The 25,991-nt window shown below is 40.1% G+C and overlaps 1 protein-coding gene across 3 annotated transcripts in view; it reads right to left on the minus strand.

The window, feature by feature from the left end:
• The window catches only part of IGF1R (insulin like growth factor 1 receptor), a 180,739-nt gene that overhangs the window by 10,320 nt on the left and 144,428 nt on the right, over positions 1-25,991 (minus strand). For 2 of the 3 annotated variants that reach the window (XM_080607233.1, XM_080607235.1), the window contains 13 exons: positions 25,326-25,564; positions 24,725-24,892; positions 24,323-24,527; positions 20,247-20,533; positions 18,583-18,719; positions 17,339-17,498; positions 16,185-16,290; positions 14,748-14,818; positions 11,759-11,988; positions 11,360-11,470; positions 10,221-10,380; positions 7,849-7,978; positions 3,202-3,336 (listed from right to left, as the gene is read on the minus strand). In XM_080607233.1, the coding sequence (XP_080463359.1) occupies positions 3,202-3,336; positions 7,849-7,978; positions 10,221-10,380; positions 11,360-11,470; positions 11,759-11,988; positions 14,748-14,818; positions 16,185-16,290; positions 17,339-17,498; positions 18,583-18,719; positions 20,247-20,533; positions 24,323-24,527; positions 24,725-24,892; positions 25,326-25,564 (2,139 nt within the window). The remainder of the gene's footprint in view (positions 1-3,201; positions 3,337-7,848; positions 7,979-10,220; positions 10,381-11,359; positions 11,471-11,758; positions 11,989-14,747; positions 14,819-16,184; positions 16,291-17,338; positions 17,499-18,582; positions 18,720-20,246; positions 20,534-24,322; positions 24,528-24,724; positions 24,893-25,325; positions 25,565-25,991) is intronic. The other variant, XM_080607234.1, reaches the window with a different exon arrangement.

Below are 25,991 nucleotides of genomic sequence, written 5' to 3' on the forward strand. Positions count from 1 at the left end.
GGAATTCCAGCCTCCACAACTTTTAAAAGCCCCATGGGAGCACACTGTCTGTGAGCTTCAGCTGGAACCTCCTCGCCACGCAGCCATCACCTGATGTAACAATGGCAGTACACAAAAACAACCTCATACAGGGGAAGAGGAGAAAAACAGCAAAGCTTCTCCTGGCACCGTCGTATTGAACCATCTGTCTTATTGCATGGTTCTGTCTGTAAAATCATGCAAGCTATGCCAAGAGGGTGTAGCATAAACAGAACTGAGTCTTGTTTCACCCTGTGCAAGAGTAAAAAGCCTCTCGAAATACCGTCCTCTTTGTGCTTGGCCCCTGCACAGTGATTTACCACTTCTGTGAACCACAAGACAGCCGTGCCGTACAATCCACCTTTGCACAAGCAGCCGGGACAGCCAAGCTGTAGAACAGAACCTCTCCAGTTCTTCAAGTGTCCTTGGTCTCTGATCCACCTACCGACTCTGCTACCAGGGGTTAGCAAAGCACAGCCACTAACAAGCATTATTAGCATTGCAGTCTTAGCAGAGACGGAACGGCCAAGACCGCTTGCACCACGTAGCAGTCACGCAGGGGGGGCAACGAGAGGCCCTTACAAGAACTACTGTACAGTGGCTGGAGTGTGCACGGCTGTGTCAACACTCTCATAATCTGCACGGTTAAAAATAGTCGATTTGGTGTCAGTTGCAAAAAGATTCTTCTCTCTATTCTCATCTCTGCTTCCCCACAGCAGTCTACCTACTCCACCTGTTCTGGAGATTTTGGTATGTCAGTGTATTCCCTCTCTCTTCAGAAAGGTAAGTTTGTCTTTGCGTTAGATACCATCTGCCCATGATTACAATTCAGTTGTTTGCATGTCAAGCTAATTTAAATAAAAGTACCTCTGCATTTGTATCCTACCACATGAGATTTATGAGTGCAGTTCCTGGCTCCACTTCTTGCTTGCCACTTATGCTATACTGAGCACAATGAACACACAGACTTTCCTGCAGCAGGCAGACTCGGCTTTCTGGGCATCTCGAGTTAATATTGTGAGTTAATATCAAAGTATCACAGACCAGTCAGTCTCCAGCACTGAGAACACACACTACCTGAAAAAAAAAGACCTTTCACTGGCACAGACACGCCAAGAAACTTGTCTTTAAACAGAATCTTTTTAGCAACCTCCAGAAAAATGGACCCCTTCGTTTACAAAAGGCTTTGTAAAGCACTAGTAAAAAGTAGTTGCCTGAAACAAGCTGTGAACGTACTGTAAAATCCGAATGCAATTTCAGGGCTCTTTGCAACTGTGTTACGAGCACCTTTCAGTAGATTCAGTAATATTCTTGTTATGTCCTACGGTGAGGAGCAGGTTACCAGACAGCTGGAGAGGGGAGAAGGAACTCTGCCTACGGAGCAGGTCTCTGCCTGCCAGCAGCAACACGTGTGAGGTTCAAGACTGGCACCAGCTCTCAGGTTGCTGAGCACTGCACGGCATCTTTACAGCATCTTGGGCCAACAGGACGGACCATGGGAAAAGAAAGCACTACGATCATGTAAAGTATGTTCCTTGAATGCCAAACGCATGTGCGTGGAGCAAAGGTAAAGATCATCCCTGGAGCTCCCTAATGCTATTCCTACAGCAGCCTATTTGAATTTCAGCAGACTTGGGTGTCTCTCCTAATATGAAGGCAAAACAAGCTGAAAGGGAGCTAAAGCAAGTCACGGTAGGCTGCTAGGTCAATTCTTTTTTTTTTTTTTTTCCTGCATTTGGACAAAGTCAGAATATTTTTTTTTTTTTTTTTTTTTTTTTACAATTGTATTAACAAAAGAGAGACATCACTAAACTGGATAGTTGAACCCTACTTCTTGTTCTGATGGAGAGAAGCAGCTAAAATCCAAGGCAGATATTTTCATTCTGCCCCTCTGCAATGTTAGACTGAAGTTTTGGTGGCCATTAAATAATATGTGAACAGCTTCTTTATTTAAAATGAAGGCTTTTGCTGTTCTACAGTAGTGCAAAGGTTCGTTCTGTCACACATTCACCAAATTCTCCCCGTTTTCAAGCCAGTTACCCCCAAAGTGGACTCATCCTGTAGTAACACCCAGCGAGCACAGGATTATCTTGGAGGAGGAGGAAGGAGAACGGGCCGAGCAGGCTGCAGCAGGAGCTCCTTGCTGAGAGCTAACTGTGACTCCCCTCCCTTCCCCCTGTTCATACCACACATGCCCCAGGTTAATGGGGAATTTCTAATGCTGAATCTCTTGCCAAGTTTGTTCTCACTGTAGAGCTAGTTTTTCCCTACTGGCTCGGGGAGCAGACCAGCTTTACCTAGCCCCCTTCCCGCACCCTGTTCTTTCCCCCTCCTCCATTACACAGCTCTGACCATGTTAAACAATCTCCAGTCAATCCGACTGCCAGAAATTCTCCACAGCATCGTGGAAGGGAAAGAATGTGAAATTGAGGAATCACATGGCACTACACCTCCCCCTGCATATACCACCCACCCACCTCAAACAACAAAACAACACTGCCTGTCATCTGAAACCAAAGCCAGCGGTCCAGCCAAAAAAGCTCTTTTCCTAAGAATCCCAAGCAGCTGAGGCCCTTAAGTGATTGTATCCCTTCTGTGGGCCTCCAACAAATTTCAATAACTGCAAGACACAGTATTTCCTTCCCAAAAGCCAGTTTGGGAAGTATATCAAAGTAATAAAGTCTGAACAACTGAAACTGCTGTACACAAAAGCCAGCAGAAGTATTTCAACAATGTAAAGCTAAAAACCAAAGCCTGCTGCACTGCAGACTCCTCTGCTGTAAGGCTTTGTACTGGTTCTAGGGGTAGACAAAGGTTTTTCTGCGTGCCTCTTTCTCTGCTTACAGGGAAGGAAACTGTTAGCAGGGGAGATTTGTTTATCTACACGCAATGAACACTATGACTGAAATAGCAGATCCAAAGCTGCTTCAAACAAAGGAACGACAGATTCGTTTATCTGTATACTGAACTGAAAAGTTGAATTCCACAGAGTTGATGCACGGTATACTTCAGCTTATCCTAATTTTTTTTTTCTCTTAATACTCAACAACCTTACTTGAAGCAGAAGAGACAAGAAGAGACACATCCTAATAGTCCCTCTCGTAGGTGGGGCAGAAGCAGACACTGAAGGGATCACGAAGAATAATCTGTGGACTGAGAACAGAGATAACTGCCGACACTTACAGCATATCGGGACAATTGTCCGGTTTTTCCAGCAGACCTCCTTCCATCACAAAGCGGAGCACTTGTTCATTGGTCATGCCTTGGTACGGCTGCTCCGCTAACGTTGCGATCTCCCAAAGTACAACACCAAAAGACCTGGAAAACAAATGAGAACTTCAGAAAGCCAAGCAATCATTACGAAGATGTTTCTGTTAAATGATACTGAACAGAGGGGTGTCCACGGGTTTTCTTTTACAAAAAAAAATCCAGTTGCTAAAGAGTATGCAGCTACGGTGATATCCATATGACCTAACATCAGAGACTGTTCACATTAAACACCTCTCATCGATGGAGAGAAACAGGGTCCCAATTCTGAATGCTCTTCAGAACGGCCTCTCTCTACTGACTCTGGAAGTAAAGACCAGGAATGCTACATCTCTGTTTCTCACAACATAATCTACAAGTCAGAGCTGGTCGTGATCATGATCATTCAGTGGTCCAACAGTGACCTATACTGAACAAGCATAGGCAAGCAATCAGTTAAAAAAAGCCACCACAGCCTTGCATTGACCAGAAGCTTCCTAATTCAGAGGAGATTTAAGCTTGGAGCTTGCCTGGAGAAATCTGCTTAAACCTCATTTCCCTTTCCCACAGCCTTGTTCAGACTTAAGGTACCTCGGGAGGTGGGAAGAACACTGGAGAGGGGAAAAGGAAGGATGCAGGGATGGGAAGAAGGGGAGGGAGGGAGACTGTTCTACCAACCTTCTAAGCAGATTGAGAAGTAGCAGAGGCTGGTTGTTTAAAGAGAGCTCAACAAGCCCCCCATGGCGATAGCAAGAAAAAAAAAAGCCACCATACATTTAAAAAACTAAACCCCAAATCTTCATGTAACGTCTTTCTCAGGTACTCCTGACAGCAGCTGAGAAGGCAATAACGCAGAGCTCTAAGCTTTCATTCCAGTGCAAGCTGCTTTTCATCAGAAATACTTGAGTCACACAAATCTGATTTAAAAGCTGCATTCTTCCCTACCACTCCAGCCAGCTGAGAGCTAGACAGCAAATGCACACCACCACACCTGTGTATCTCATCTGCCTCACCACTAAAAGCAAACAAACCAAACAACCTCCATCCCCCAGGCACAAAAACACTCTGAGTAATACTTTCCATCTATCACACTGCTCTGGTTTCTTCCACATTCTGAGTCAAAGGTGCAAAGTAAGGATCAAGGCATTTAACATACAGGAGCAAGCAATGAAAGCAATTTGTGAAAAAGACGTAGAAGTGGTGCAAATGTTCTCCAGCTTCTTGCACCAAGACCCTACTTTGCTGCTTCAGCAATAAAACATTGAAGCCCCAACGAGAAACCCAGTTACTCCTTTTGCAACATGTATGCAACCATCATCTTGAAACAGAGCTCCTCGCTCTTTCCAAATAAATACAAAGGACAGCAGGATTGAAAGAAGAAGCTGGTCTAATAATAGGAATTGATTACTCATGAATAAAAATAAGCATAGTTATATAATTGGATAGTTTGGATGCAAGTATTGACACTTTCTAAAAATATTTCAATTTAAAATTAGTTTATTGAGCAGACAGCTCCAATTGTCTGCCCTCATTGACCAGTCATCTACTCTTAGAGCTGGTGTGAACGAAAACCTAGATGCTATCTTGCCTTCTGTGGCTGAAGTGCTGAGTCAAGTTCAGAAACAGAAATGTAGTTTCAATACGGTACTGTTGTGAAACCAGGAGCCAGGTATTATTAGCTGGTTATGGCAGAGTGGTTTTTATCCTTCAGTTCTCCACTGTATCTGAAAAGGCTCGCAGCTGAAGCCAGAAGCCACGAACAGACTTGCGATTGTTTGCCTTTCAGGGGAGGGAGGGACGGAGGGTCAACTCAACGTTTTGGTGCCTCTGAAGCTACTTTAATCACTGCAGGAATAAGGAGAACAAGTTCTGTGCACCTCCTAGTCCTATCATAATACATGCACTTCTGTTGCTTCTTCAAGGCAAATACTATCTCTGAAAGAATGCAACATGCTGAAGACTTATTAATAGAAATACACCCTCATCCTGAACAGTATTACTTTCATTTTGAAACGTTCTCCTTCCCTAACTACAACAACAACAGTCTTATCTAATTACCTCATTCTTCAGCCTGAAGAGCAATAGAAGAATGAATTGCTAAAATAAAGCTCCACCCTTATAAACCTCCAGACACTCTTTTGCAGTTTGCCATTTCACCTTACAGCTTATAAATCTTGCACTCTGATCACTTGCACAGTTTTGTCTTTTTGACGTTTTGGCTTCTAAAGCAGATCTCTAAGAACATAGAACCAGATGTCACAATATCCTAGCAAAAAGGACAGAAAAGCATTCTCTCTTTTTTTTTTTTTTTTTTAAATTCATGAAAATAAATGGCCCCCAGAACTGCCAGACAACGGTTTTCACGAAGTAACTTCAAAACCTGAACTAACACAAGGACTCAGGTGATTCTTCCTAGCATGAAGAAACCTTCAGTGTACAGAGACTGGTTTCAGAAGTTATTGAGAAGTAAACCAGAATGATCCTCTTAGCCATAAGCTGATCAAGTAACTAGACACAATTTCATGACAGCGATAAACTGAGCTCAGATACATTTCAAATTCAGATCCAGATTTCTGCATCTCGAGCTGTGGATACACGGCACATGGTGTCTGTTTAGAACACCTATACATTTGCATGTTCCTCAAGTTGAACCTGTTGTTTTGTACCTCGAGGTAGCATACCTATGTGAACCAAAATTCAGAAAAAAATCACTTCTAACAACAAGACCACAAACCATCCCAAGGAGAAACTGAAATACTGATAAATACTGACGAGATCTGCAGACCTGTGGTCCAAAAGGCATTTTTTTTTGTCTCTATGCTTTCAAGTAAAAAATTGTCAAATTCAACTCTTCCTTTTGTAAGTTTTCCAACCTCGTCATTAGTAAGCTACTTCCCTTTATGTGACTTCTGCAGCCTGGCTAAGATATTTTGCTCAGAGAGTCTTGGACTGTCCCACTAATAAACTGCAACATTGTTTTTATCAGTCTTGCTTTGGACTAAATGACCGATGAGTGCCACATCTTGTTGATTTTGAAGGGAGAACATGCGCATTTCCTGCAGCAATTAAAGTATAAATTTGGTACTGATGCTTGATTTAGCACCTCTTTTTGTGTGTGTGTGTGTGTGTGTGTGTGCGTGCATTTACCATCTGAGTTAGGTTAAAACAATAATGTCACTTAAGAGATACAGGTTAAAAGATAAGCTTGCATGCACAACAGCCGTACGTCAATGAAGGTGAAGACGAGATCTATTACAGTCCTGAAACAAATACTGGAAGAGATGGCTAGACTTAACAGTTACTGTTTGGTGGTAATGGGTAGGCTTGCTGGCTCCTCTCTCTAGTTCAGGTTTAAATCTGGGGATTTTTCTAGTGATATATTTCATATTTGTCTGCTTTGTGAAGCCATTACTAGTTCCAGAATTCTTTTACTACAGAGGGAAGGCTGAAAGCATGCCTGCATGGCTCTGTTAGATGAATGGCTGATACAAGGCTTCCCCTTCAACTCAAAGTGGCTATTTTCATTGCCTTCCAAGTTTGAAGATTATGGGGTACATAAATAAGTTATTAGCCACATGCAAAAGATGTAAGTAACATTCTGATGCTTTGCTTTTTCACTTGTTACTTAATTTCTCTTAGGAACCTTTCACTCAAAGCCAATACTGTGGACTGCAGTCCACTGACTTCTCCAAAATCTTCAAGCTGTTTAAAGAAAATGCAGTTTACTACTAAAATACCATTCCTACTGACTTTTAGGCATTTGGAGGCAATCAGCTGCCAATTCTGTAACAGATCAGCAGTAAAAACATCTTGTTAGGAAGGCAGAGAAACCATAAAAGACGGAGTAGAGCTTTTGCCAGTACATATTCATCTTTTGCCAAGTCCTCCCTATCTTTCTGCAGAAGTTTGGGGGAGGGAGGGAGAGGGGAATGTTCCAGAGTATTATTTCTACTAAGAAGTTTATTTTGAAATTTCCTGAATGCCTCTATTAATAACTTCACAGATACAACCACTAAGCAACGTGCTTTTAAAGAAAAAACTATTTCTGCATCTTGTGGTATATAAAGCAAGCAAACAAAGCCCCAAATGGAGAAGGATATACACAAGGGAGAACTCCGAAGGAAAAAAATAAAACTGCTAGTGTACACAAACTGTCTGCAGCAAAGTACAGTTATTTACACAGAAGATTTTGATAGAAAAGCAGGTCAACACTATGAACCTTTCCATATTCCTGGCAACTTCTAATGCTTTTCTTGAAGAAGGGCAATTTGAAAAATGACAACTTGCTCTTCCAGGTGAAGATAATGTTTTTCACTGCACAAGTGATTTTACAACCCACAGCAGGAAACACGCCACCACTTCCAGCTTTGGAAAGCCATTTAAGACTCTGAGAGCAGAATTTAAACTCACGAGCCCTTGATTTTTGCAATGGAAACAATATAAAGCAGAAGGATTCACAGTGGATAATGAGAGCTACCTGCGAAGGGATGGGAGAAGCTGTATACTTAGTTAAGTCTATAAAACAAAAGAAGAGGCTAGAAACAAGAGGGGAAAAACAGTTTTTCAAAGCCCCTTTTTTGTTACCAGACATCGGAGTGCGTTGTGAAGACTCCATCTTTCAGTGATTCTGGGGACATCCAGCGGACAGGCAGCAAACCTTTCCCTCCTTTACGGTAATAATCTGTCTCGTAGATATCTCTTGTCATGCCAAAATCTAGAAGGTACAAGTTTTGTGAGCTCATAAAATGAAATACTGAACATTTCCCCTTACTACAAGCCACTGTAGCCAGCAGACAATCAGAGTTTGGTGCAAAGAGTCTTCAATCTGTTACCACAGCATTTTGCTTTGCAGAGCCTTTTCTTGCCTTCCTAGGGCTGGTTAGCTTCTCTCCCAGCGAAACTAATAGATATTTTTACCACTGACTTCAGTGGGTCAGAACTGGATCCAGATCAAGTCTCAATGATTTAAATATATTAGTAAGAAAAGTTCCAGGATTTACGTTCAATCCTTGCAGTAAACTAAGTCTTCTGAAGCTGACATCATTCACTAATCTGTTCTCTAAATTCCATGATCATCTTTTCTTATAGAGTAAGGAGTGCAAAGATGTCCATTAGTACTTATATTGTCTTTAATTAAAGAACCTTACCTTTTGAGGGAAATGATTCTTTTACCCTTTTCCTCTCTCGAAAGTTAATTTTCTTTTCCAATGTAATTTTCTATCTCATATGCTATAGAGGATGAGGCTATTCATTTATGACTAATACAGATCAATATTAAAGCCATACTTCTGGCTATACACGTGTTCTTAGCTGTAAATATGTAAGCATTTTCAAGACCTGTGCCTAACAAGGCCCATCTCCTGTTATTCAGACTCATTCCAGATTTTTTTCCTGTGCTATCAGCTTGACAGAAGCAAAAATGCTGGGCCTTGGACTAGCCAATTTAAATCAGGAACTATATTTTTAGACACTAACAAAAAGTTAACAAATCACGTGGAATCAAATCTCTTACTAAGATTCAATGCAATCTGCTGACACAGAAGGGCTAGGGTAATATCCGTTTTATCATTTTTTTTTCTTGCAAAAATGGAGTGAAAAGTTAACAATTCCTCTAGCCTAAGGGGTTCTCACAGTCATTATAACTCGTCTATGGCTTGAGAGACTGACCACGGCTTCTTCTCATTCTAGTGTCTGCTAGGGACACCGCTACCCTCAGTGAATATGACTAAAAGCCCCATTTGTACAACGATCCCACCACTCCCACACACCAGGGTAATTTTACCCCAACAGAATGGAAAACTCTTTTAAAACATACTGCAAATAAGAAACAGATACGCAATGAGCACAGGACAGTGTAACGTAAAGCTCTTCCTTTGAGATCAAAACAGTCTGAGTTGGCATGCTTCAGTCAAAATGTTCCTAAACTGTTTCTACGTGAAGGGATTTTCAGTACGGGCACATGAACGAGAGCAGTGCAGCACATTTCATGAAATGCTTTTGGGATAACCATGTACCACGTTAAAGGGAAGAAATGCACCATCTCCAGTTCAAAGAATTAAAAAACATGCTGGATTAGGAAAAGTGGAATGGAAGGGATTCAGGCTGACTTCCCCAAACCTGCAGAAAATGTACAAAATCCCCCAAAGATCTTATTTCCTAATTAACTGACTCAAAATGAAATCATATTTTCTTTCTCCCAAATGACAGGATTACTTACACGAATTATCAAAATAGCTGAGTTAAGCTCAGAGAAAAAGAATTAGTTTCCTAGAGCAGAAGGCTGTTACCATACATACTATTTTAATATGCACAACTCAAAAACAGCCAAAAGCTTAAAATCACTCTCTGGAGAGAAGTATGAAAAAGCTCATCTGACACTATTTTGGAGGGATGGTGAAGGGGGAAAAGAAGTGGTGTTCTAACAGCAGAGCAGAGGAAAAACCATTCTGTTTTCTGGAAAGCAGAACTCCAGTTCAGGCTGGTAAGCATCCAGCTGAAATCAAGCCTTACATTCCACTTTCAAAACAGATATGCTTTGAAATAATCCTACAATTCTTATTCTTGAATCGAAAAACAGGAGGTACAATTATTTTTGCGCATTAACAGCAAAGCAAATGACACACCAGTGTTAACCACGCCATCCACCCAGATGTCTGCAGCATCTGCATCTCAAATCACTGCTCCACCAGCTCCTTCTAAGCCCACATGCTACTCTATTTCCTCACTGGAACGACAGCAAGTAGAGGTATTCCAAGAGTTTCAATTCAATGTTGACTGGTCACAGGTCTTAAATCACAGCTAGCCTTCATAAGGCACATATTTCATTCTGCAGAAATTTAAACTACAGCTAAGTTTTAGAAGATCTTAAAAACAGCTTTTAAAAAACTGAAATGCTTTTTAAGACACTGATTTTTCAGGGTGATGTTTTTCATTTCTATAAAAGTCAAAAAGCATACCTCCAATTTTCACCGTGAAATCTTCTGCCACCATGCAGTTTCTCGCAGCAAGATCTCTGTGAACAAACTTGTTGGCGTTGAGGTATGCCATCCCGTCAGCAATCTCTCCTGCCATTTGAATCATCTTCTTCAGAGTTGGAGGTGTCTGGCCAGGATTATTCTGAGGAAGATTAAGAAGATCAAACAAGTAAGGGGAAATGAATAAATTGTTTCTATACCAAACTGCAATCTACTTGTTCTTTGTTGTTGTTTTTTGTTTTGTTTCAAATCACACCATCACAATCCACCCTGACTTGAAACAGGCTAAACAAACTCATGATTATGTAAAATGCAGCACCTGCTTGGTGGGAAAAACTGGCCATATCAAGCTGGTTTACGAACAACTCCTGAATAGCTCTTTTCTAACAGGCCATTCTATTTTAGGGAATACACGCAAGAAAGACTTTCGTGTAACAATGTTGTACTTTATACCTCAGGAGTTTAAATAGTTTACTCAGCATGGATATGTTCCACAGCCAGTCATGCACTCTGCTGCTTTCAAGTTCTCCGTTTATATGGCATACATTCTCTGTTGCACATACCAAATCAGAAATTCTGGATCATGAAACTAATGGCAAAAGAAAACCATGGGCTCTTTTTCTACATAGTCTACTATAATTTCAGTGGCAAGTGTCATCTTCCATATGGAGCAATTTTAGCTGTTAGACTGATGGCCTACATATTAAAGAATGCATATTAGCAAAGATACTAGACTTTTATCATAAAGGCCTCATTTGTATTTATTTTCCAACAGAGGAAATAGGCAGGATGTACAACATGAAATCATTATCCTAACATGCATGCTTCAACCAGCCAATTTTTCTTCAACATCTTGACAAGAATTAGGTTAGGCAAGAGATTTAATTCAAAACTGGAAAACAGGACTCTGTAACACAAGATGGGGTACAGCACACTGGGCTATCTGCAGTAACTACCTCGTAAAAAAAAAAAGTGTTGCAGATCACAGAGCAGCATGTTTTGTTCTTGGATCTTAAGGAGAGGGCAAGAAAGGCTAATTGCCTGCTGCTTCCAACACGATGCCTATTTGCTCAGGATGATTCTAACAGAAGGAAAAAAACATCCAACAGCTCATGACTCACCTCTGTGTCTGGCCTCAATGATCTCAGATAACTTTTGAGGTCCCCACGTGTCATCAGCTCCATGATAACTAGGGTAGGCTGGCCCTGAGAAACAACACCAAGCAACCGAACCTGCAAGGGGAAAAACAAATGCTCAGCTACAAATACTGCTAACTGAACTGCAGTAATTGTTTATTCATGTTGATATGGAGCCCCCAGCACCCACGACCCTGTGGGAGAGGTCTGGAAGTAGACTTGTTTTCACTCTGACTCCTGTTTAACAACATCCTAATGCTGCAGAACTGAAGCTAGAATCCCGAGTCCCCACTTCAGTCAGCGAAGATGTGCCCCAAGCACTCTCCTGCCAGTAAGCCATCACAGCCATGTAAATCACAGCCTTATTACATTTTCATGACTTACCACATGGTGACAATTGAACTCCTTCATTACTGAGGCCTCATTTAAGAACTCTATCCTCTCACGCATGCTTGCGGACTCATTGACAGTTTTGATGGCCACCCTGGTCTCTGGCTCATCCTTCACAACTCCCTTGGCTATCCCCTCATACACCATCCCAAAGGAGCCTTGCCCAAGCTCCCGACACATGGTGATCTTCTCGCGAGGCACCTCCCACTCGTCTGGAACGTACACTGTGGGGAGAAAGAGAAGAGGCCATCACGTTCCATTTCTGAAAGTGGTGGGATCACTCGTGGCTTTACGATACCAACTGCCCAGAGAAGTTTTACTCTAAGCAGCAACAGACGTAATGCTGAGAACTTGCAGGATGCGTGCAAATATTCCGATCTTTCTCATACAGAAATAGGCAGGTATTTGGCATAGAAATAAATCTTAAAGAATTGAGTAGATGGACTTGAAGGGGCCTCACTATGGTACTAGCATAAAAGAACAGAAATAAGGAACTTCAGTGCACAACACCCAGGTGGCAAGAACCTTCATTCAGTACTTGAGGCTTGAGCTTTTCTCGGGACCCTCGGTTTTCTAGTTCTTCCAAGGCAGCATCAAACATACTCGATCATCTGTACCAGTTTAGCGTCCGCTGTGTTCTCTATTAACCGATTGATTTTATGACTAAAGGGAAAGAGATTTTCTGATCTAATAGGTTCTTTGCATGAAGCTATTCTGCTTACTTGCACACCCACTGCTGCACCAGTAAAGGCAGAACTTGCTGCTGCTGCTGCAAGTCTTTGATCTGAGGCAGAAGAGAGACCTCAGAAGGTGACTGCTAGGAGGGATGACTGCCTCAGGCAAGAAGACATCTGAGCTCTCAGTAGTCACTGATGCTGCTGCCCATCAGTCACCAAAGGAGGGTACAGTTGTGTCACATGCTTGGGATGGGTGAAATGACAGGATGCAAAAATAGAGGATTATAGCATGAACATCAACAGACAACATTTAACTCTAATGGTGCTGCTCCAAGAAACAATAGTAAAACAAAGTCAGCTCCCACTCTAGCTAAACCCATTAGCCTCTAGGGGGCTTTTGGAAACATCATTTTGGCAAAACGTCTAAAGCAGCAGCACCAACTAACCCATAAACTACAGCACTGATGCCTCAAGCAAATTCTTCTCATGTTCTGATTTCCTCCTGTGCTTGAAGAGCTCCGCAAATAAATAATCTGCACAGTATGGGCACATGCTTGTTAAATACGCCCATACCTCTATGTTGGAAAAAAAAATTATTTAGCAAATTGGTTTCCAGTGGGATCCTAACTGCCTTTATTTATTTTTTTTTCCAAGCAACTCATTTAGCCAGAAAGCTGGGATTCCAGGGCTCTGCTTTCCACAGCCACAAGCTTTCTGGAGACGCTGAGCCAAGGATACCGGGATTCTGGGGCCATTCAGCTCCTGCTACTGCCCAGGGTCAGCCAGCATGGGAACTGACAAGGAGATTATCTACAGTAGGGTATGTCTGCTAATGCCCTCCTGCAATAGTGAAGTGCAGGAAAATAATACAGATATACAGAAAGCAAAACACACACACACACAAACACATAGTTCTAGGAACAGTGTGGTGGTTTGTTTGTTTGTTTTGTTTTTTGGAGTGGTGGTGATGGTGGTGTTTTCTGTTTTGTTTTTTCTTCCTTCCCCGATGGTTTTAAGGAATTTAATCTTGTTCCAGATCAGGTAAAATAAATTTCATTTTTCCAAGGTCCAGAATCCTGGCAGACTTACTGAGACTTGCATACAAACAAGAAATTAAAACTAAACAATCCTAATGAACTGTAAAACTTAATCATCCTGAAATCAACTTTAATTCTTGGTTTTTATTTGGCGCTGGACACTTTCTCCATTGTCTCGCTGAAAATTATCTGCACCATCTTCCAAATCACTAAGCACTGCTGGATTTTCTCAGTCTTGTTGCCGGTCATACAAACCTGTCATCTAATCTACCGGGTAATAAAGTACCGAGCTAGCTCCCAGCCAGCACCCCCACACTCTCAAAAGATGGTTCAGACTATGCAAGAATCTCTTCTTATACTATTTCCCTCAAGCTTTCAATGGACGCATTAGATGCTTTTGTTTCTTTGCTCGAAGTGGAATAAGGGATGAAGGAGGAATCATTTTTTGCTACAAGTGGCAAACAATCTAATTTTGAGGCAACAAGAACTTCTATTTTAAGCAAAACTTTCCAATTTACTAGCTAAGCAATGAAAGGACCCATTAGCTGCCACTTCCGGCAAATGCTTCTTTTTATCTTATCAAAGAACATTATTCACATTGCATCTCCATAGAAAATAGTAAGAAATTAAAGAATTAAAATCTGAAACTAGCTTTAAAAAGCTTTTTTGTCAGTCCAAGAACAACTGGCTTACCCATACTCTAGATATTAAGAGAAAAAGTATAGCTTACATTAAACGTCCCTGCTCATTTTAACAGAGATATGGCTGGAAGCTCACAGCCTTTTCTCTTTCCAACAACTTTTCACATTTGGAGAATTGGGGTGGGAAGTGAGGAGACTTTTTTTTTTTGGTAAACGTTACTATTTGCCACATGAGAAATACACAGAAACAAGAAACAAGCAGTGAGTTTATTCCAGTAGGTCAGAAAAGGCCTTAAAAGGGCAAACGTAAAAGATGATGAATTCATGAATTTTTTCATTCTAGTAACAAAATCACCAGATAAGTAGACAATACTCTGAAAAGAAAACTAACCTATCCAAATTCATTTCAGCTGAATAAACTACAGGAGTAATTTCAAAAACACCTCTGTTTCAATAGACAGGTAACATTTACATATGATTGATGATGGATTAACTATGGATGTGCTAATTAAATAAAAAGAGAAAGAGGTTTTACTACATCCCTTTACAAGAATTTCACACTTTCCAAAGTCTGACATGAACAGAGTATATAAAAGTAAATGCATCAAAAGCACATGGCCACACTTACCATCTGAAGCACTGAAGTACTCGGGGTTCACAGAAGCATAAAGTACCCCATTGCCCAGTCTGTCACTGTTCCTGTTGAAATATTTTTTTCCTTATTAATCTTTAAACTTAAGTAAATTTCAGACTGCTTCTTCTACAGCTTTTCCACTGTTTGCTCAACCACAAAATATTGTTTACTGTATGTGGAGAGCTTTTCAGAGAAAGGGGACAAATCAAGTTCTTATTCTACCACACAATCAATGAGAAGAAGAGCCCAGAAGAGTTTTCCCAGGAAACCAGCAGTCTTCTCTATACCAAATCAGCACTAGAGAAGTGTAAACACAAAGTACTTTTAGCTGCTAGGCAAACTTCCTTTAAGAAAGGCAGCTGCATGTTGATACATCCAGGAGACTTGTGGCTGAGAGCATTAATCACCTGCTCTACTGAGAGAGAGAAGTGACCTGGCAAAGAACAAGATTGTTTTTATTTGGAATTCCATTCAACGACTTTATAAATTGCTTCTGTTATTTTATTTTACCCTCATCCTTCTCCCTCAATTTTACTGGGGTGATTTTCAGACTAAGACTTTTATTCAGCATTGAGAGAGCTCTTGCAGAAGACAGGCTGTACAAATCAAGTTATTAATCAGACCTCAGAAAACCAAAGAGAAAACAGTTTTGTGTGCTAGAACAACAGTTTAAAGAAGGATGAGTTATCAGGCATTCAAGCCCAGAAAGCTCATGGGAAGGTCAGGCAGGTACTTTACTTCACTAGATGCAAAGCCCTTTCTGGAGTGCTTGAGGAGAATTGGTGCTATAGTCTGTACACAAATGAATTAGAGCTGGAAATAATGGGATATTCAACGAGCATAATTTATATGAGAGTAATAAAAAAGCTCAATACCTAAAAAGTGGCAAGTCTGAACATTTGCACCGACTTCTATTAAGTTCTCATTATGTATTTCAATTAAATAAAAAGAGCACTAGTTATAAAGAGATAAAACTAAGGGAAACAAATCAATCGAACAGTCCCCCAAGACTGCTCTGTCCAGCACATAATTTTTTAAGCCTTCAGAATTTGCAAGGAATCAAATTAACCTGACTTGAACTAAGTTTTCATGATTTATAGAGCAACCCGTATTTCAAAGCTTCTGATTATAAAGGCTCAGTGTCTGTCATCATTGTCCCAGTGGATATGTTCCTGACAACCCTTCCTCTTCCCTTTCAAATGTGATACTGTAATAAAAAGCCTCTTCATATCTCAAGCAGCAGGCAGATTCTCGCTGGTAACTCTAGACCCCCTCCTTCTACACACCAATACGGCAGAATCTTCTTTAGCTTCTCAAGTGCTCGGAATGCCATTTCACTTCTTAATTTCTAACTTGCTCCACAGATACAGACCTGAAACTAAACAGGCCCCTTTTGCAGTTCAGCATTAACCACAGGCATAAACAACTCACCTCTTTTTGTTAAAGACGTACAGCATTATTAGTAAACCCCCAATGATGAGCAGGAAAGCAATGGGAAGCACAATTATCAAATGCAGGAAGTTTCCATAGTTTGCTGCTGCAACCAACAAGAAAACAACTGTATCAGGGTTTCTATAAAATCTCCATTAACAAAGAAACATTCAAAACCCACTCAGTGTATTTCCATACAGGAGAGAAATCAAAGTACTCATTTTCTTGTCTGATGTGGAAAAATGTACTCAGAAACACTCCCTGACTGCAGATGAGTGGAACAAGAAAACAGACACTGAAAAGCATTAATTTTGTACAGAACAGTGTCTGTCTGGAGTTTGGTTTCACATGTTATGCTTAAGGACTTACATTCCTCAGGGAACAATACGCAATTGTTCGCTTGCATATTAACCTTTCTTTTCCTCCACCTTTTGTTCACCTTGCAATTTCTTGTACTTCAGAATATATTCACGCTGATCTTTACCTCAAGTTCATCAAATGCCAGGAATTAGAAAAACAAGAATGAATAAAAAGACAAAGTTCCAGTTTTCTGTGGATACAAGTGCTCTTCAACTAAACACGGAAGTTCTTGAGAGGGTCTCTGTATACCCTGCACAGTGCTATTCTTCCAAAATCTAAATCACTCCCATAGTCAGGACCCTTTCATCAGTGTTATCTTCATTAAAATGTCACTCTGAACAAGTCACATGAAAAAGCATTTGATATTTAAAAAAAACCTGCCAGCCAAAATCTTAACAGATGATCTGTTTCTTACAGCACTTTGCAATTGGAAGTAGGTTTGCTTAATTGCCACAGGTTTTGTACAATTCTACTCCACATTTGATGCTTCTAACATTGCATTCCCGACTGTGAGTTGAGCATCCCAGGGAGCCACAGTAGTGTGTTCTATGCACCCGTCACCTGATTGCACCTCCTATATGCATAAAATCTATGAAAAAAAGGACCATGTCTCCGATACACCTTGTCAACACTTATCAAAAAATGGAACAGATGAATTCCCCAAAAAAATCAGCAAGTAAGAGTATTCAGAGCACAGGCAAGAGGTTCATACACCCGAATACAAACGTAAACATTAAGAATTATTAAACAGGCAAGTCCCCCAGTTTGACGCAGGCTACGAACATTTGTCTTACATTTGGGTTGTACATAGAAAGAGACTGGCTCGGTCCATGACCCATTTCCAGCTAACGAAGTGGCCTGAACTCTAGCAGAATAGTTTCCAGGGTTCAGATGAGTTAGTTTAGCTCCTCCAAGCTTCTTGTATTCCTGTCTGGAAACACATTCCCGCTTCTCCTGAAAGACAAAAGCAATTTGCAGTTCATGTTAGTATCTTCACATTCTTCCTTCTTGAGAAGATGATGTAGCTGCAAGATAAGCTCATCTTTATAATTAAAAGCCCCATCTGATATTTTTTTTTTCTTCCAACAGCTTAGGGAGATACATGGAATCCAAAAACTGACAAAAAGAAAACAAAGGAATGAGATGTTGGTTGGAGCTTGGTGTTTGAAAAAACCATTGCTATCACTGGTCTGTAGCAGCCCACAGAAGCACGTTAAGAAAGATCCCATTTTGTGTCTCAGTTGGCCCACATGTAAAAGCAGATTCAGTCAAACACTATTCAATGATTTAAGTCTTAGTTATTTACAAATGTCTGAACGAAGGCTGCTACCATAAACACCATACAAAAAGTTACCAAAAAGTTACTTTTCTTAAGAATACAGAAGCAGGTACATTTTAAAGATGACATCGCAGCTGAAAGTCACGAAGGTAACTTTCTCAGTAGTAGCTGACCTCCAAGCTTTTTGTTACACCTTGCACTGTACTGCAACTTAAAAAACAATAAAATTAAAAAAAAAAAGCTCAAGCTATTGATTTTAAAGACTGAATATACCTCAACATTAGATTCCCCTTCCTCAATTTTGAGTTACATTTTGTAGTTTTTTGAAACATAATGAAGGTCTCAAATTTGAACCCATTTCAGATTCTTGTTTACATACTGCAGGTAACCCCTGTTAGCAAAAAGTCTGAAATCTAACAGGGTACCAGAAAGAACAATTTGGACAGTAGACTAGCTGCTAAGTCACCCTCTGTGGCATGAAGTGCTACATGAGTCTCAGCAAGCTCAAACATGATGATTTTAATTTTAGCTTTAAGTCACCAAAGCTCTTCATCTTTTGTAAGCACTACATCTTTTGTAACATACAAAGTCAAAGCAATGAAAACATACTACAGTTGTACTCAAACCTGGATTCTTCAAGACTGAAAATACACTTAGCCCAACCTTGCTTAGCTAGTCAGATGTGACAAGATCGAGGTATGAAATATAAATTAGAGTTACAAACAATTAACTCTGAACAGAGAAATATCAGATCCTCACCTCTCCATGCTGCCCATATTTGATTTCATACATTAGGATCAGCCCATTTGGATTGGTAGGCTCTAACCACCTCAGGTAGACGGTGTTTTCTTCTTTTGCTTCCCATGCTACTGTTCCTGGAATGTTATCTGCTCCCTCTGTAAAATATTTACAAGTGATGTGAGAAGAACACCTACTGCTTAAACAAGAACTTAGAGAACAATGGATGGGAATAAAAAAAACAAAACAAAAGGTTCATGCTGTTCTTTAGGTATCAAAGCATTCTGTTAAGTGCTATTTGAAGATCCAGAGAAGAAAATACAGTTGCCAGGGGCTTGTTGGAGAGATGAATGTTGCCTGAACTGCTGATTGCCAGAAACTGCAGCATATTACAGCTTCACAAAGTATATTGGTGCTGTTTTAGTAACTGTGCTCTACACGTGTGACAAAGAACACTTTATCAGCACCTGGTTGTTCCTTCCAAACTTTCCGCTACACCAAAACCATGCACAGACAGACATGCCCACCAAATGGCTGTAAACGATAGCCTGTTTGCAAATGGCTGCAAACACAGTAAAATCTGCCCCACTGACATCCCTTAGCTGTAGGCAATCCCATGAAACTTGACACAGTTTAAAACAGAGTCCTGTCAGTAATTCAGCAACTGCTTTATCCCTGGTCATTTTCACTCCTGATGATTTCATGATTTTTACTCAAATCCTAACAGGAGTATGAAGACAGTTTCAAAGGAAAAAAAAAAAAAAAGAAGGCTACTTTTCCAAAGATACAGTGGCTGAGTTTACAAGAAAATTATTTAGTTTTTAATTTTCAGAGCCATACACTAAAAACTAGGGATGCTTTTTTCCTTTTCCCCCAACTCACAGATTTTCTTATTTCCTTGAAATAGGCAACACTTTTTGCTTTTTACTGACACAGCTGAATCTGCAGCATTATGACAGAAACAAAGCAAAATTGCTACCACTCTGCATCAAATATTCCCAGACATCTGCTGGAGTCAGAAGCTCTTCGCTGGATGCATATGAGCTTACACTAAAATCATCTCTATTCTTCTCAGAAGAAGTACAATCTGTATAAGTCCCAAACATGAGTAGAACACTCAATGTCTCTTATTTGAAGTATTCTAGATGCCCGTGATTGGGCACAATGCAATACAGTACTCTTCCTGTTTCCAGGCTGGACAAATGCTGGGTCATTCTGTGACAGAAGAAACATTTGGCAAATATTCCCACCAGCAAAACTCTTAACATCTGTAAACAGTTCAGCATGAGCACAGCAAAACTAAACATGAGCAGGGATATGTTTCCCTGTCTCCATTCAGCACACAGGGAACTGAAGAATAAAACCTTTAAACCCATCGTATCTGTGGCTCTCATCTACGCAGCCGGGAAACTGACTCTCTCATAACCATGTAGGTACTGAAGGCACATCTGCACTTCTCCAGATCACAGGAAAAACTCAGTACAGATCAATCGGTACACAGGAGAGACCAGAGAAGGCCATTACACTGCTGTAACAAAGTTTTATATAGTTCCAATTTATCTTCTTGCATTCAATGTTTACATTAAACCCCAATGCTTTCCTAACTGCTTTTGGAAGATTTGTCTTCTCTGAGATTGATCTGTTCCTGGAAAATAAAATAAAGCTTTATACTTGTGAGAGCGTACCTGAAGGCATGGTTCTTGCAAAGACAAAGTTGGAAGCGCTGCAGCCAAGTGTGTCAGCTTCATGGTTGCAGCTGTGAATATCAATGCGGTAAAGAGTAAAAGGCTGGAGATGGGAGATGACAGTTCTCTCCTTGCCATCCACTTTGGTCTCGAAGAACGGGTATTCCACCTCACTCTCCTCTGCATCAGAAACATTGGTGAAGTGATCTGTCCCAGTCGTGTTCCTGTTTCGAGTGGCCAAAGTGGCATTTGCAATTCGGAACACATCCCTCCGCTTCCGATCAGGTCTGTGGAGCAAACAGACACGTATAGAAAAAACATCTCTTAAGAGAAAATTCATTTTTCCTCTAGCTCCAGAATAAGTGTGGAAAAAAACAACAGTAGAATAGGTAACTACGCTATTAAGAAAATAGCTAAACAAAGGAAACTGCAAAACAAGAAAGCTTCCTCTTAAGCTGAACCTGCAGCATGTCAGCACATCCTACTGCACTCTCTTGGTTGGAAACCGATCTAAATTCTGAGGCTCACATCAAGCCTCAAGATAAATGTGTAAACTTCTGACCACCCTGGTGCTGGCACAATAATCTGAATAGCAAGAAGAGCTTCACTGTTATTTAATAAGCAAACTGGATCTGTATTTAATGACAATAATGTTGAGGCTTAAAATAAAAATCAGATGTTAAAGGTTTAAAAGGTTAGGGAAAAAACTTCTCTGAAGTTTGCTTGATTAGCAAAGCTAACTCTCCATAGGTCTAACTTATTTCTCTGCAGTTGCAATTGAATTGTAGAATACTGGATGCATTGCACTGAGAAAAGAAACCTTGGACGGCAGCTGAAAACCATGAAAGTTAGCAACCACTAATATACAGCAATTTGTATCTCTAATTCTCACACCTTAACAAAATCTCTGCAAAGGAACAATCTCCCTGCATGAGAAAACACAGCACTAATATTGTGTATAGCAAAGATTTCACCAAGCAACTTTGCTTTACCTTACAGGCAGCTATATGACGTGTAAGAACTGATTTAAACCTGAGGATTTACAGTAAGACTGCTACTTTCCCAAGTCTAAGGAACTGTTATAATGGACAGGCCTGAGCGTCAGTACAAACATCAATATAAAAATACTCTATAAACATTTGGCTGGTATGAGCTAACCAACACATGATTGCTACATAACAGACATGTCACTTGGTCTTGTGTCAGATCCACATCTGTTTTGCACCAAAGCACTGACTGCTAGGCAATCTGGCTTTTCTACCTCCTGCTCTCCTTGTCACTAAGGTCAGCTGGACTGCTCACACCTGGAAAGTAACACAACAGGGGAATTAAAGTAAAAAATAAAGACGAGTGACACTGGTCACAAAAACATTTTTGGCTTGAATCCTATCCCAGCTGCAATCACTTAGCCAGTGCCCATTTAGCACCTGATCAACACAGTGGTTATCAACAACAAGGGTGAAATCTAATACATATGTACTAGAGTGAGTTGCAGATCAGGTGAGTAAGGCCTGCCCAAAACACACAACAGCAAAAAGCTGATGCAACAGGAGAAGTTAATTCACCATCAAGTATACTGTCTTACCACAGTCAGCCACAAAGCAGCTTGTTGCAGAGCAAGCCAGAAAAGGCTGACTTGGTTTTGAAATCTTCTGGCAGAAACTGGATGATTTTTTTTTTTTATTATTTAGGATTTCACTACAATTTTTTCCAAATTCTTTTGCTGTTTCAAGTAGTCATTTTCACATTCTCAGTTGCCATATAAACCACAGCACAAAAATAAATGAAGACAAGAATAGGCCACATGGCAAACACGATTAAAACGTCAAGACATTTGACACCATTGCTTGTGTGTCAAGCAGTTTCCTGCTTTAGTGGAAAGGCACAGATAAAAACAAAAAAGCAAGCATCTAAGAAAATAAGGAAAGGTCTACAGATAAACATACGAAAACTCATCTATTCTATTGAAAGAGAGGAAGGAAGAAAAATGCAAGAGATAGTGAAGGAAAATGTAAAAATAAAATCAAATTGACATTAGAAAGAAAAAAGTATAAGCCATTTAATACAAAAACTAACTGTTCTTAAATTCAATGTCAATTTTGACATTAATTCTCATATACTTTCAATTATAAACAGCATCCATCTTATCCTGCTCGTTAGAGAACCAAACTTGAAGAATGACTTGTCCTCCTGTGGTCAGGAGTGTCTGCCGAAGACTAACCATAGTCGTAATGTTCGAAATCTACCTCATGACTACAGTAATAGATATGGGGTCATCCAGAAACTGCACACAAGATTAGATCAACGGTCATTTTAAACAACCTTAAAACCACACAGCTGAATATTTTCATGCTGTATTACATGCTGCATTTTGTTCATAATATCCTAAAGACAGGTACAACACTGGAAACAAATACTACTATTGAGGCTTGCATTAACACATTAACTAACTGCTCCCTTGGGAAAGAAAAAAAAATTGACATCAGCAAGTAACAAGCTGCTTAGATTTGTCCCATAGAGACATTTCACTAGCTCATAATCACTAATTTCCCTGACATACAGTCTCTTTAAAGTTGCTTAGCTATGCAGCTATTTCTGAGCATTACACCTTATATGCCCTTGTTGTTACAAAACACACCCTTATGACAGTAAGTTAAGCAAAAGGGGAAACTGTCAAGCTTTCAGGAAATCCTTTGTGAACTGATCAGTTTATTTGTTACTGAGTTCAAGGTTCTGTTATTTTCCTTGTGTTTTGGGGAATGCAAGAAAATTTGGGAGAAAATAACAAGATTATTTAAATGGCCAAACTGTGCTGAAATAAAATATATATATATATATATTTTGTAAAAGCTGATCTGACAGAATTTCAGGTAGTTTACACCTTAAATTTGCCTTTCAAAACTCCTTGCTCTGCAATTTCAAGAAGTCCAAAATGAGATCACATTTATAAAATCTCACAATGCTCTGGAATTATGTCCTGGCTAGTCACGGTGGCTGCTACTTCTCTGTACCTCACCTTTGCTGCTGGTTCTTACCATCTACAGGGAAATACTGCACAAGTTCAACCATCAACACTAAACATGAATCAAACACAGCTCAGATACATTTAGCACTTCTAAAGCGAGACAATTAGTTCCTGATTTTTTGGACAAAGCTAAGAAGCACTACATATATACACCAAACCCAAACAGGTCAATTCAAAAGAGCCTTAAATAAAGGTCCAGAAAATCACGATTGAGAGTGACATAACCTAGTTCTAATGAGCAACAGAGGCACGCTTTAGAGCTCTCAAACACAGGACTTCACCATAAACTTTACCTGCCAACAGAGACGATGAGGTAGCATGCATGATTGAAATGCGATTGCTTACAGACTGTAACCTAACAGCTACACGCTGTGTGCTAGGTTCCAGGATCCAATTATCTAAAGTAAGACCACCTTACATAAAGGATAAATTAGAAACTCAAGGATCAAAATCATCAAGTAATTCAGTAGTATCCACTCTATGATGCATTACTACTCCACTTAACGTGTATGCAGCAGTATTTATCATGGAAGAGTGAGTATATTTACTATTTCTCTGCAGGATAGGCCCAGAAAACCAATATGCCCTCTGCAATTAGTGCTGTGAGAAAGGCACACCAGTTTCAATTCTGCAAGGTGAACGCACCTTCAAAGGCAAATAAATCTTCTGATTAGGAACATAAGCACTTAAATGGCTATTTAGAGAAAGATCTCATTTGAAATCCTTTGTCTGATACATGTTGCTCATCTCTGAGACCCTTATAGACAAAGAGCTGCTTAAGTGACTCTTGACTCTGAAAAGAAACCATCACTAAAGCCCTTGAACAATATAGGTAAGAACCCTTATTATTAGCTAAAATGGAGAGAGTAGGGTGAAAATTAGTGAATAAGAGAAACTGAAGTAAGAAGACCGCTGACTGTCTCACACAAATGGAAAGGCAATGTGTGTATGTTCCAGGTGTTATCTACATATGCTCTCTCATTCAGGAAGCCTTAGCTCCAGGAAATGTTATTTAAAAAAAAAAAGGCAATTATTATCCAAAGCTCATTACCTGGGGACAAAGATGGAGTTGTGAAGGAAGTTCTCAAAGACCTTCCGGTACTCTGCTTCCTCCTTCTCAGCTTGCTTTTCTGCCTCTGTCTTGGGACAAGCACAACAAGGTCCTTTTTCTCCCCCACAGCCCTCTGGCTTGGTGGGTTCAGTAGCTTCTTCTGTATCAATGGTCCCATCAGCATATCTTCGAATTGGGACTTTATCTTAAGAGAACAGAGGCAGTTTATTTCTTTTCCCTCTCCCTGTTATGAACATGGCAACAATACACCCATCCCTTTGTACTTGCTGCTATTCACAAAAGCGTTGTGAAGCAGGACACAGGCTTTAGCGCTTGTCAATAATGTGCCCTGGCAGGTAAGAGTCCCAGACATTTCAACACAACTGCGTTTAGTTTTCCTACCTTTGGAGCAGTAATTGTGTCTGTAAAGATAACTGTCCTGAGGTTGCTGCTGCCATCGTACAATATAGTACGAGAGATTGCCATTGGGAAGAGAGGGAGGATTCCATTTCACAATCAGTTGGGAAGAGGAGTTGGATGCTGAAATAACATCCAAGGGAATGGATGGCACTGGGGAAAAAAAAGAAAAAAAATGAAGGCATTTTAAACCCAGCACGTTCTACAGTACATTTGCATGCAAGCATTCACAGTGAATCCTAATAAACTGCAACAAAAACCACCATCCTGTCTTAAAGAAAAGATTTCCTATATTTATGCCCCACTAACAATGGTTAGGAAGGGTACAACTGTAACCATCATGTACAGTCCAAACCAAAACTGCATTAAAATTTACCTTCACCAGTGGAACAAAGCCTGATACCCTAAGGTATGAGAAAACCTTCATACAAATTTTAATGCTGCTTTTAAAATTATCGACTTTTTCTAGCATTGCATACATCTGCCCAAAAATTCTGTTTCTGTATTAACAAAAGAACTTGCACAGTAATGTAACGAGCATACCTGCAGTGTTATCAACCTCTTAGCCAAGAGGCCAGGAACTCACCTGCAGCATTGGTTCGTATATAAACAATTTCACTTTTTGCTCCATGAATATGATGGTTTTCCATCATTGTGAGGGTAACAGCCTTGACATAAATGGCGTACTGAGTCCAAGGTTTCAATCCCTGCAGTAAAATTCCAGGGTTGTTCTCTTTGTTTGGTGGCAGGTCAACATCAACCATGTTCCAGCTATTGGAGCCACATGCATCTTGACCATCGTACTCAGTCACATTTTTAAATGGCCTGAAATATTCAAAGAAAAAAAAGTCCAAAATATTTAAATTGCCCTAAAATTGTCACGCATTTATGAGAACACCTCGTTTCAACACTTCTCAATGAAACAAATAAAGCTTACTTGTTTTCAACAGCAGAATACAACAGAATAAAATCTGCTTTTATTTCCAAGCACTATAAAACTCAAAGTTCGGGTTTAGCTACAGGTCTTATCTTTAGTCACTAGCAATAAGGCAAGGTCCTGCACAGAAATACTAATACAGGATTTGTCTTTTGTTATCAGAAACAGACAGTGAAAAACTTCAGACATATTTAGACTTCACCCAAGCATATATGAAACAGAAGCAACTTAAAATACTTATTGATAGTGGCCAAATTTTTACTATAAAGATCTCTGACCTTCACGACTGGCCTTGGCCAGTCCAACAGGCTTTTT

Source organism: Anser brachyrhynchus, assembly GCF_964034855.1.
Source record: "Anser brachyrhynchus genome assembly, chromosome: 11".
In the NCBI taxonomy this organism is placed as follows: domain Eukaryota; kingdom Metazoa; phylum Chordata; class Aves; order Anseriformes; family Anatidae; genus Anser; species Anser brachyrhynchus.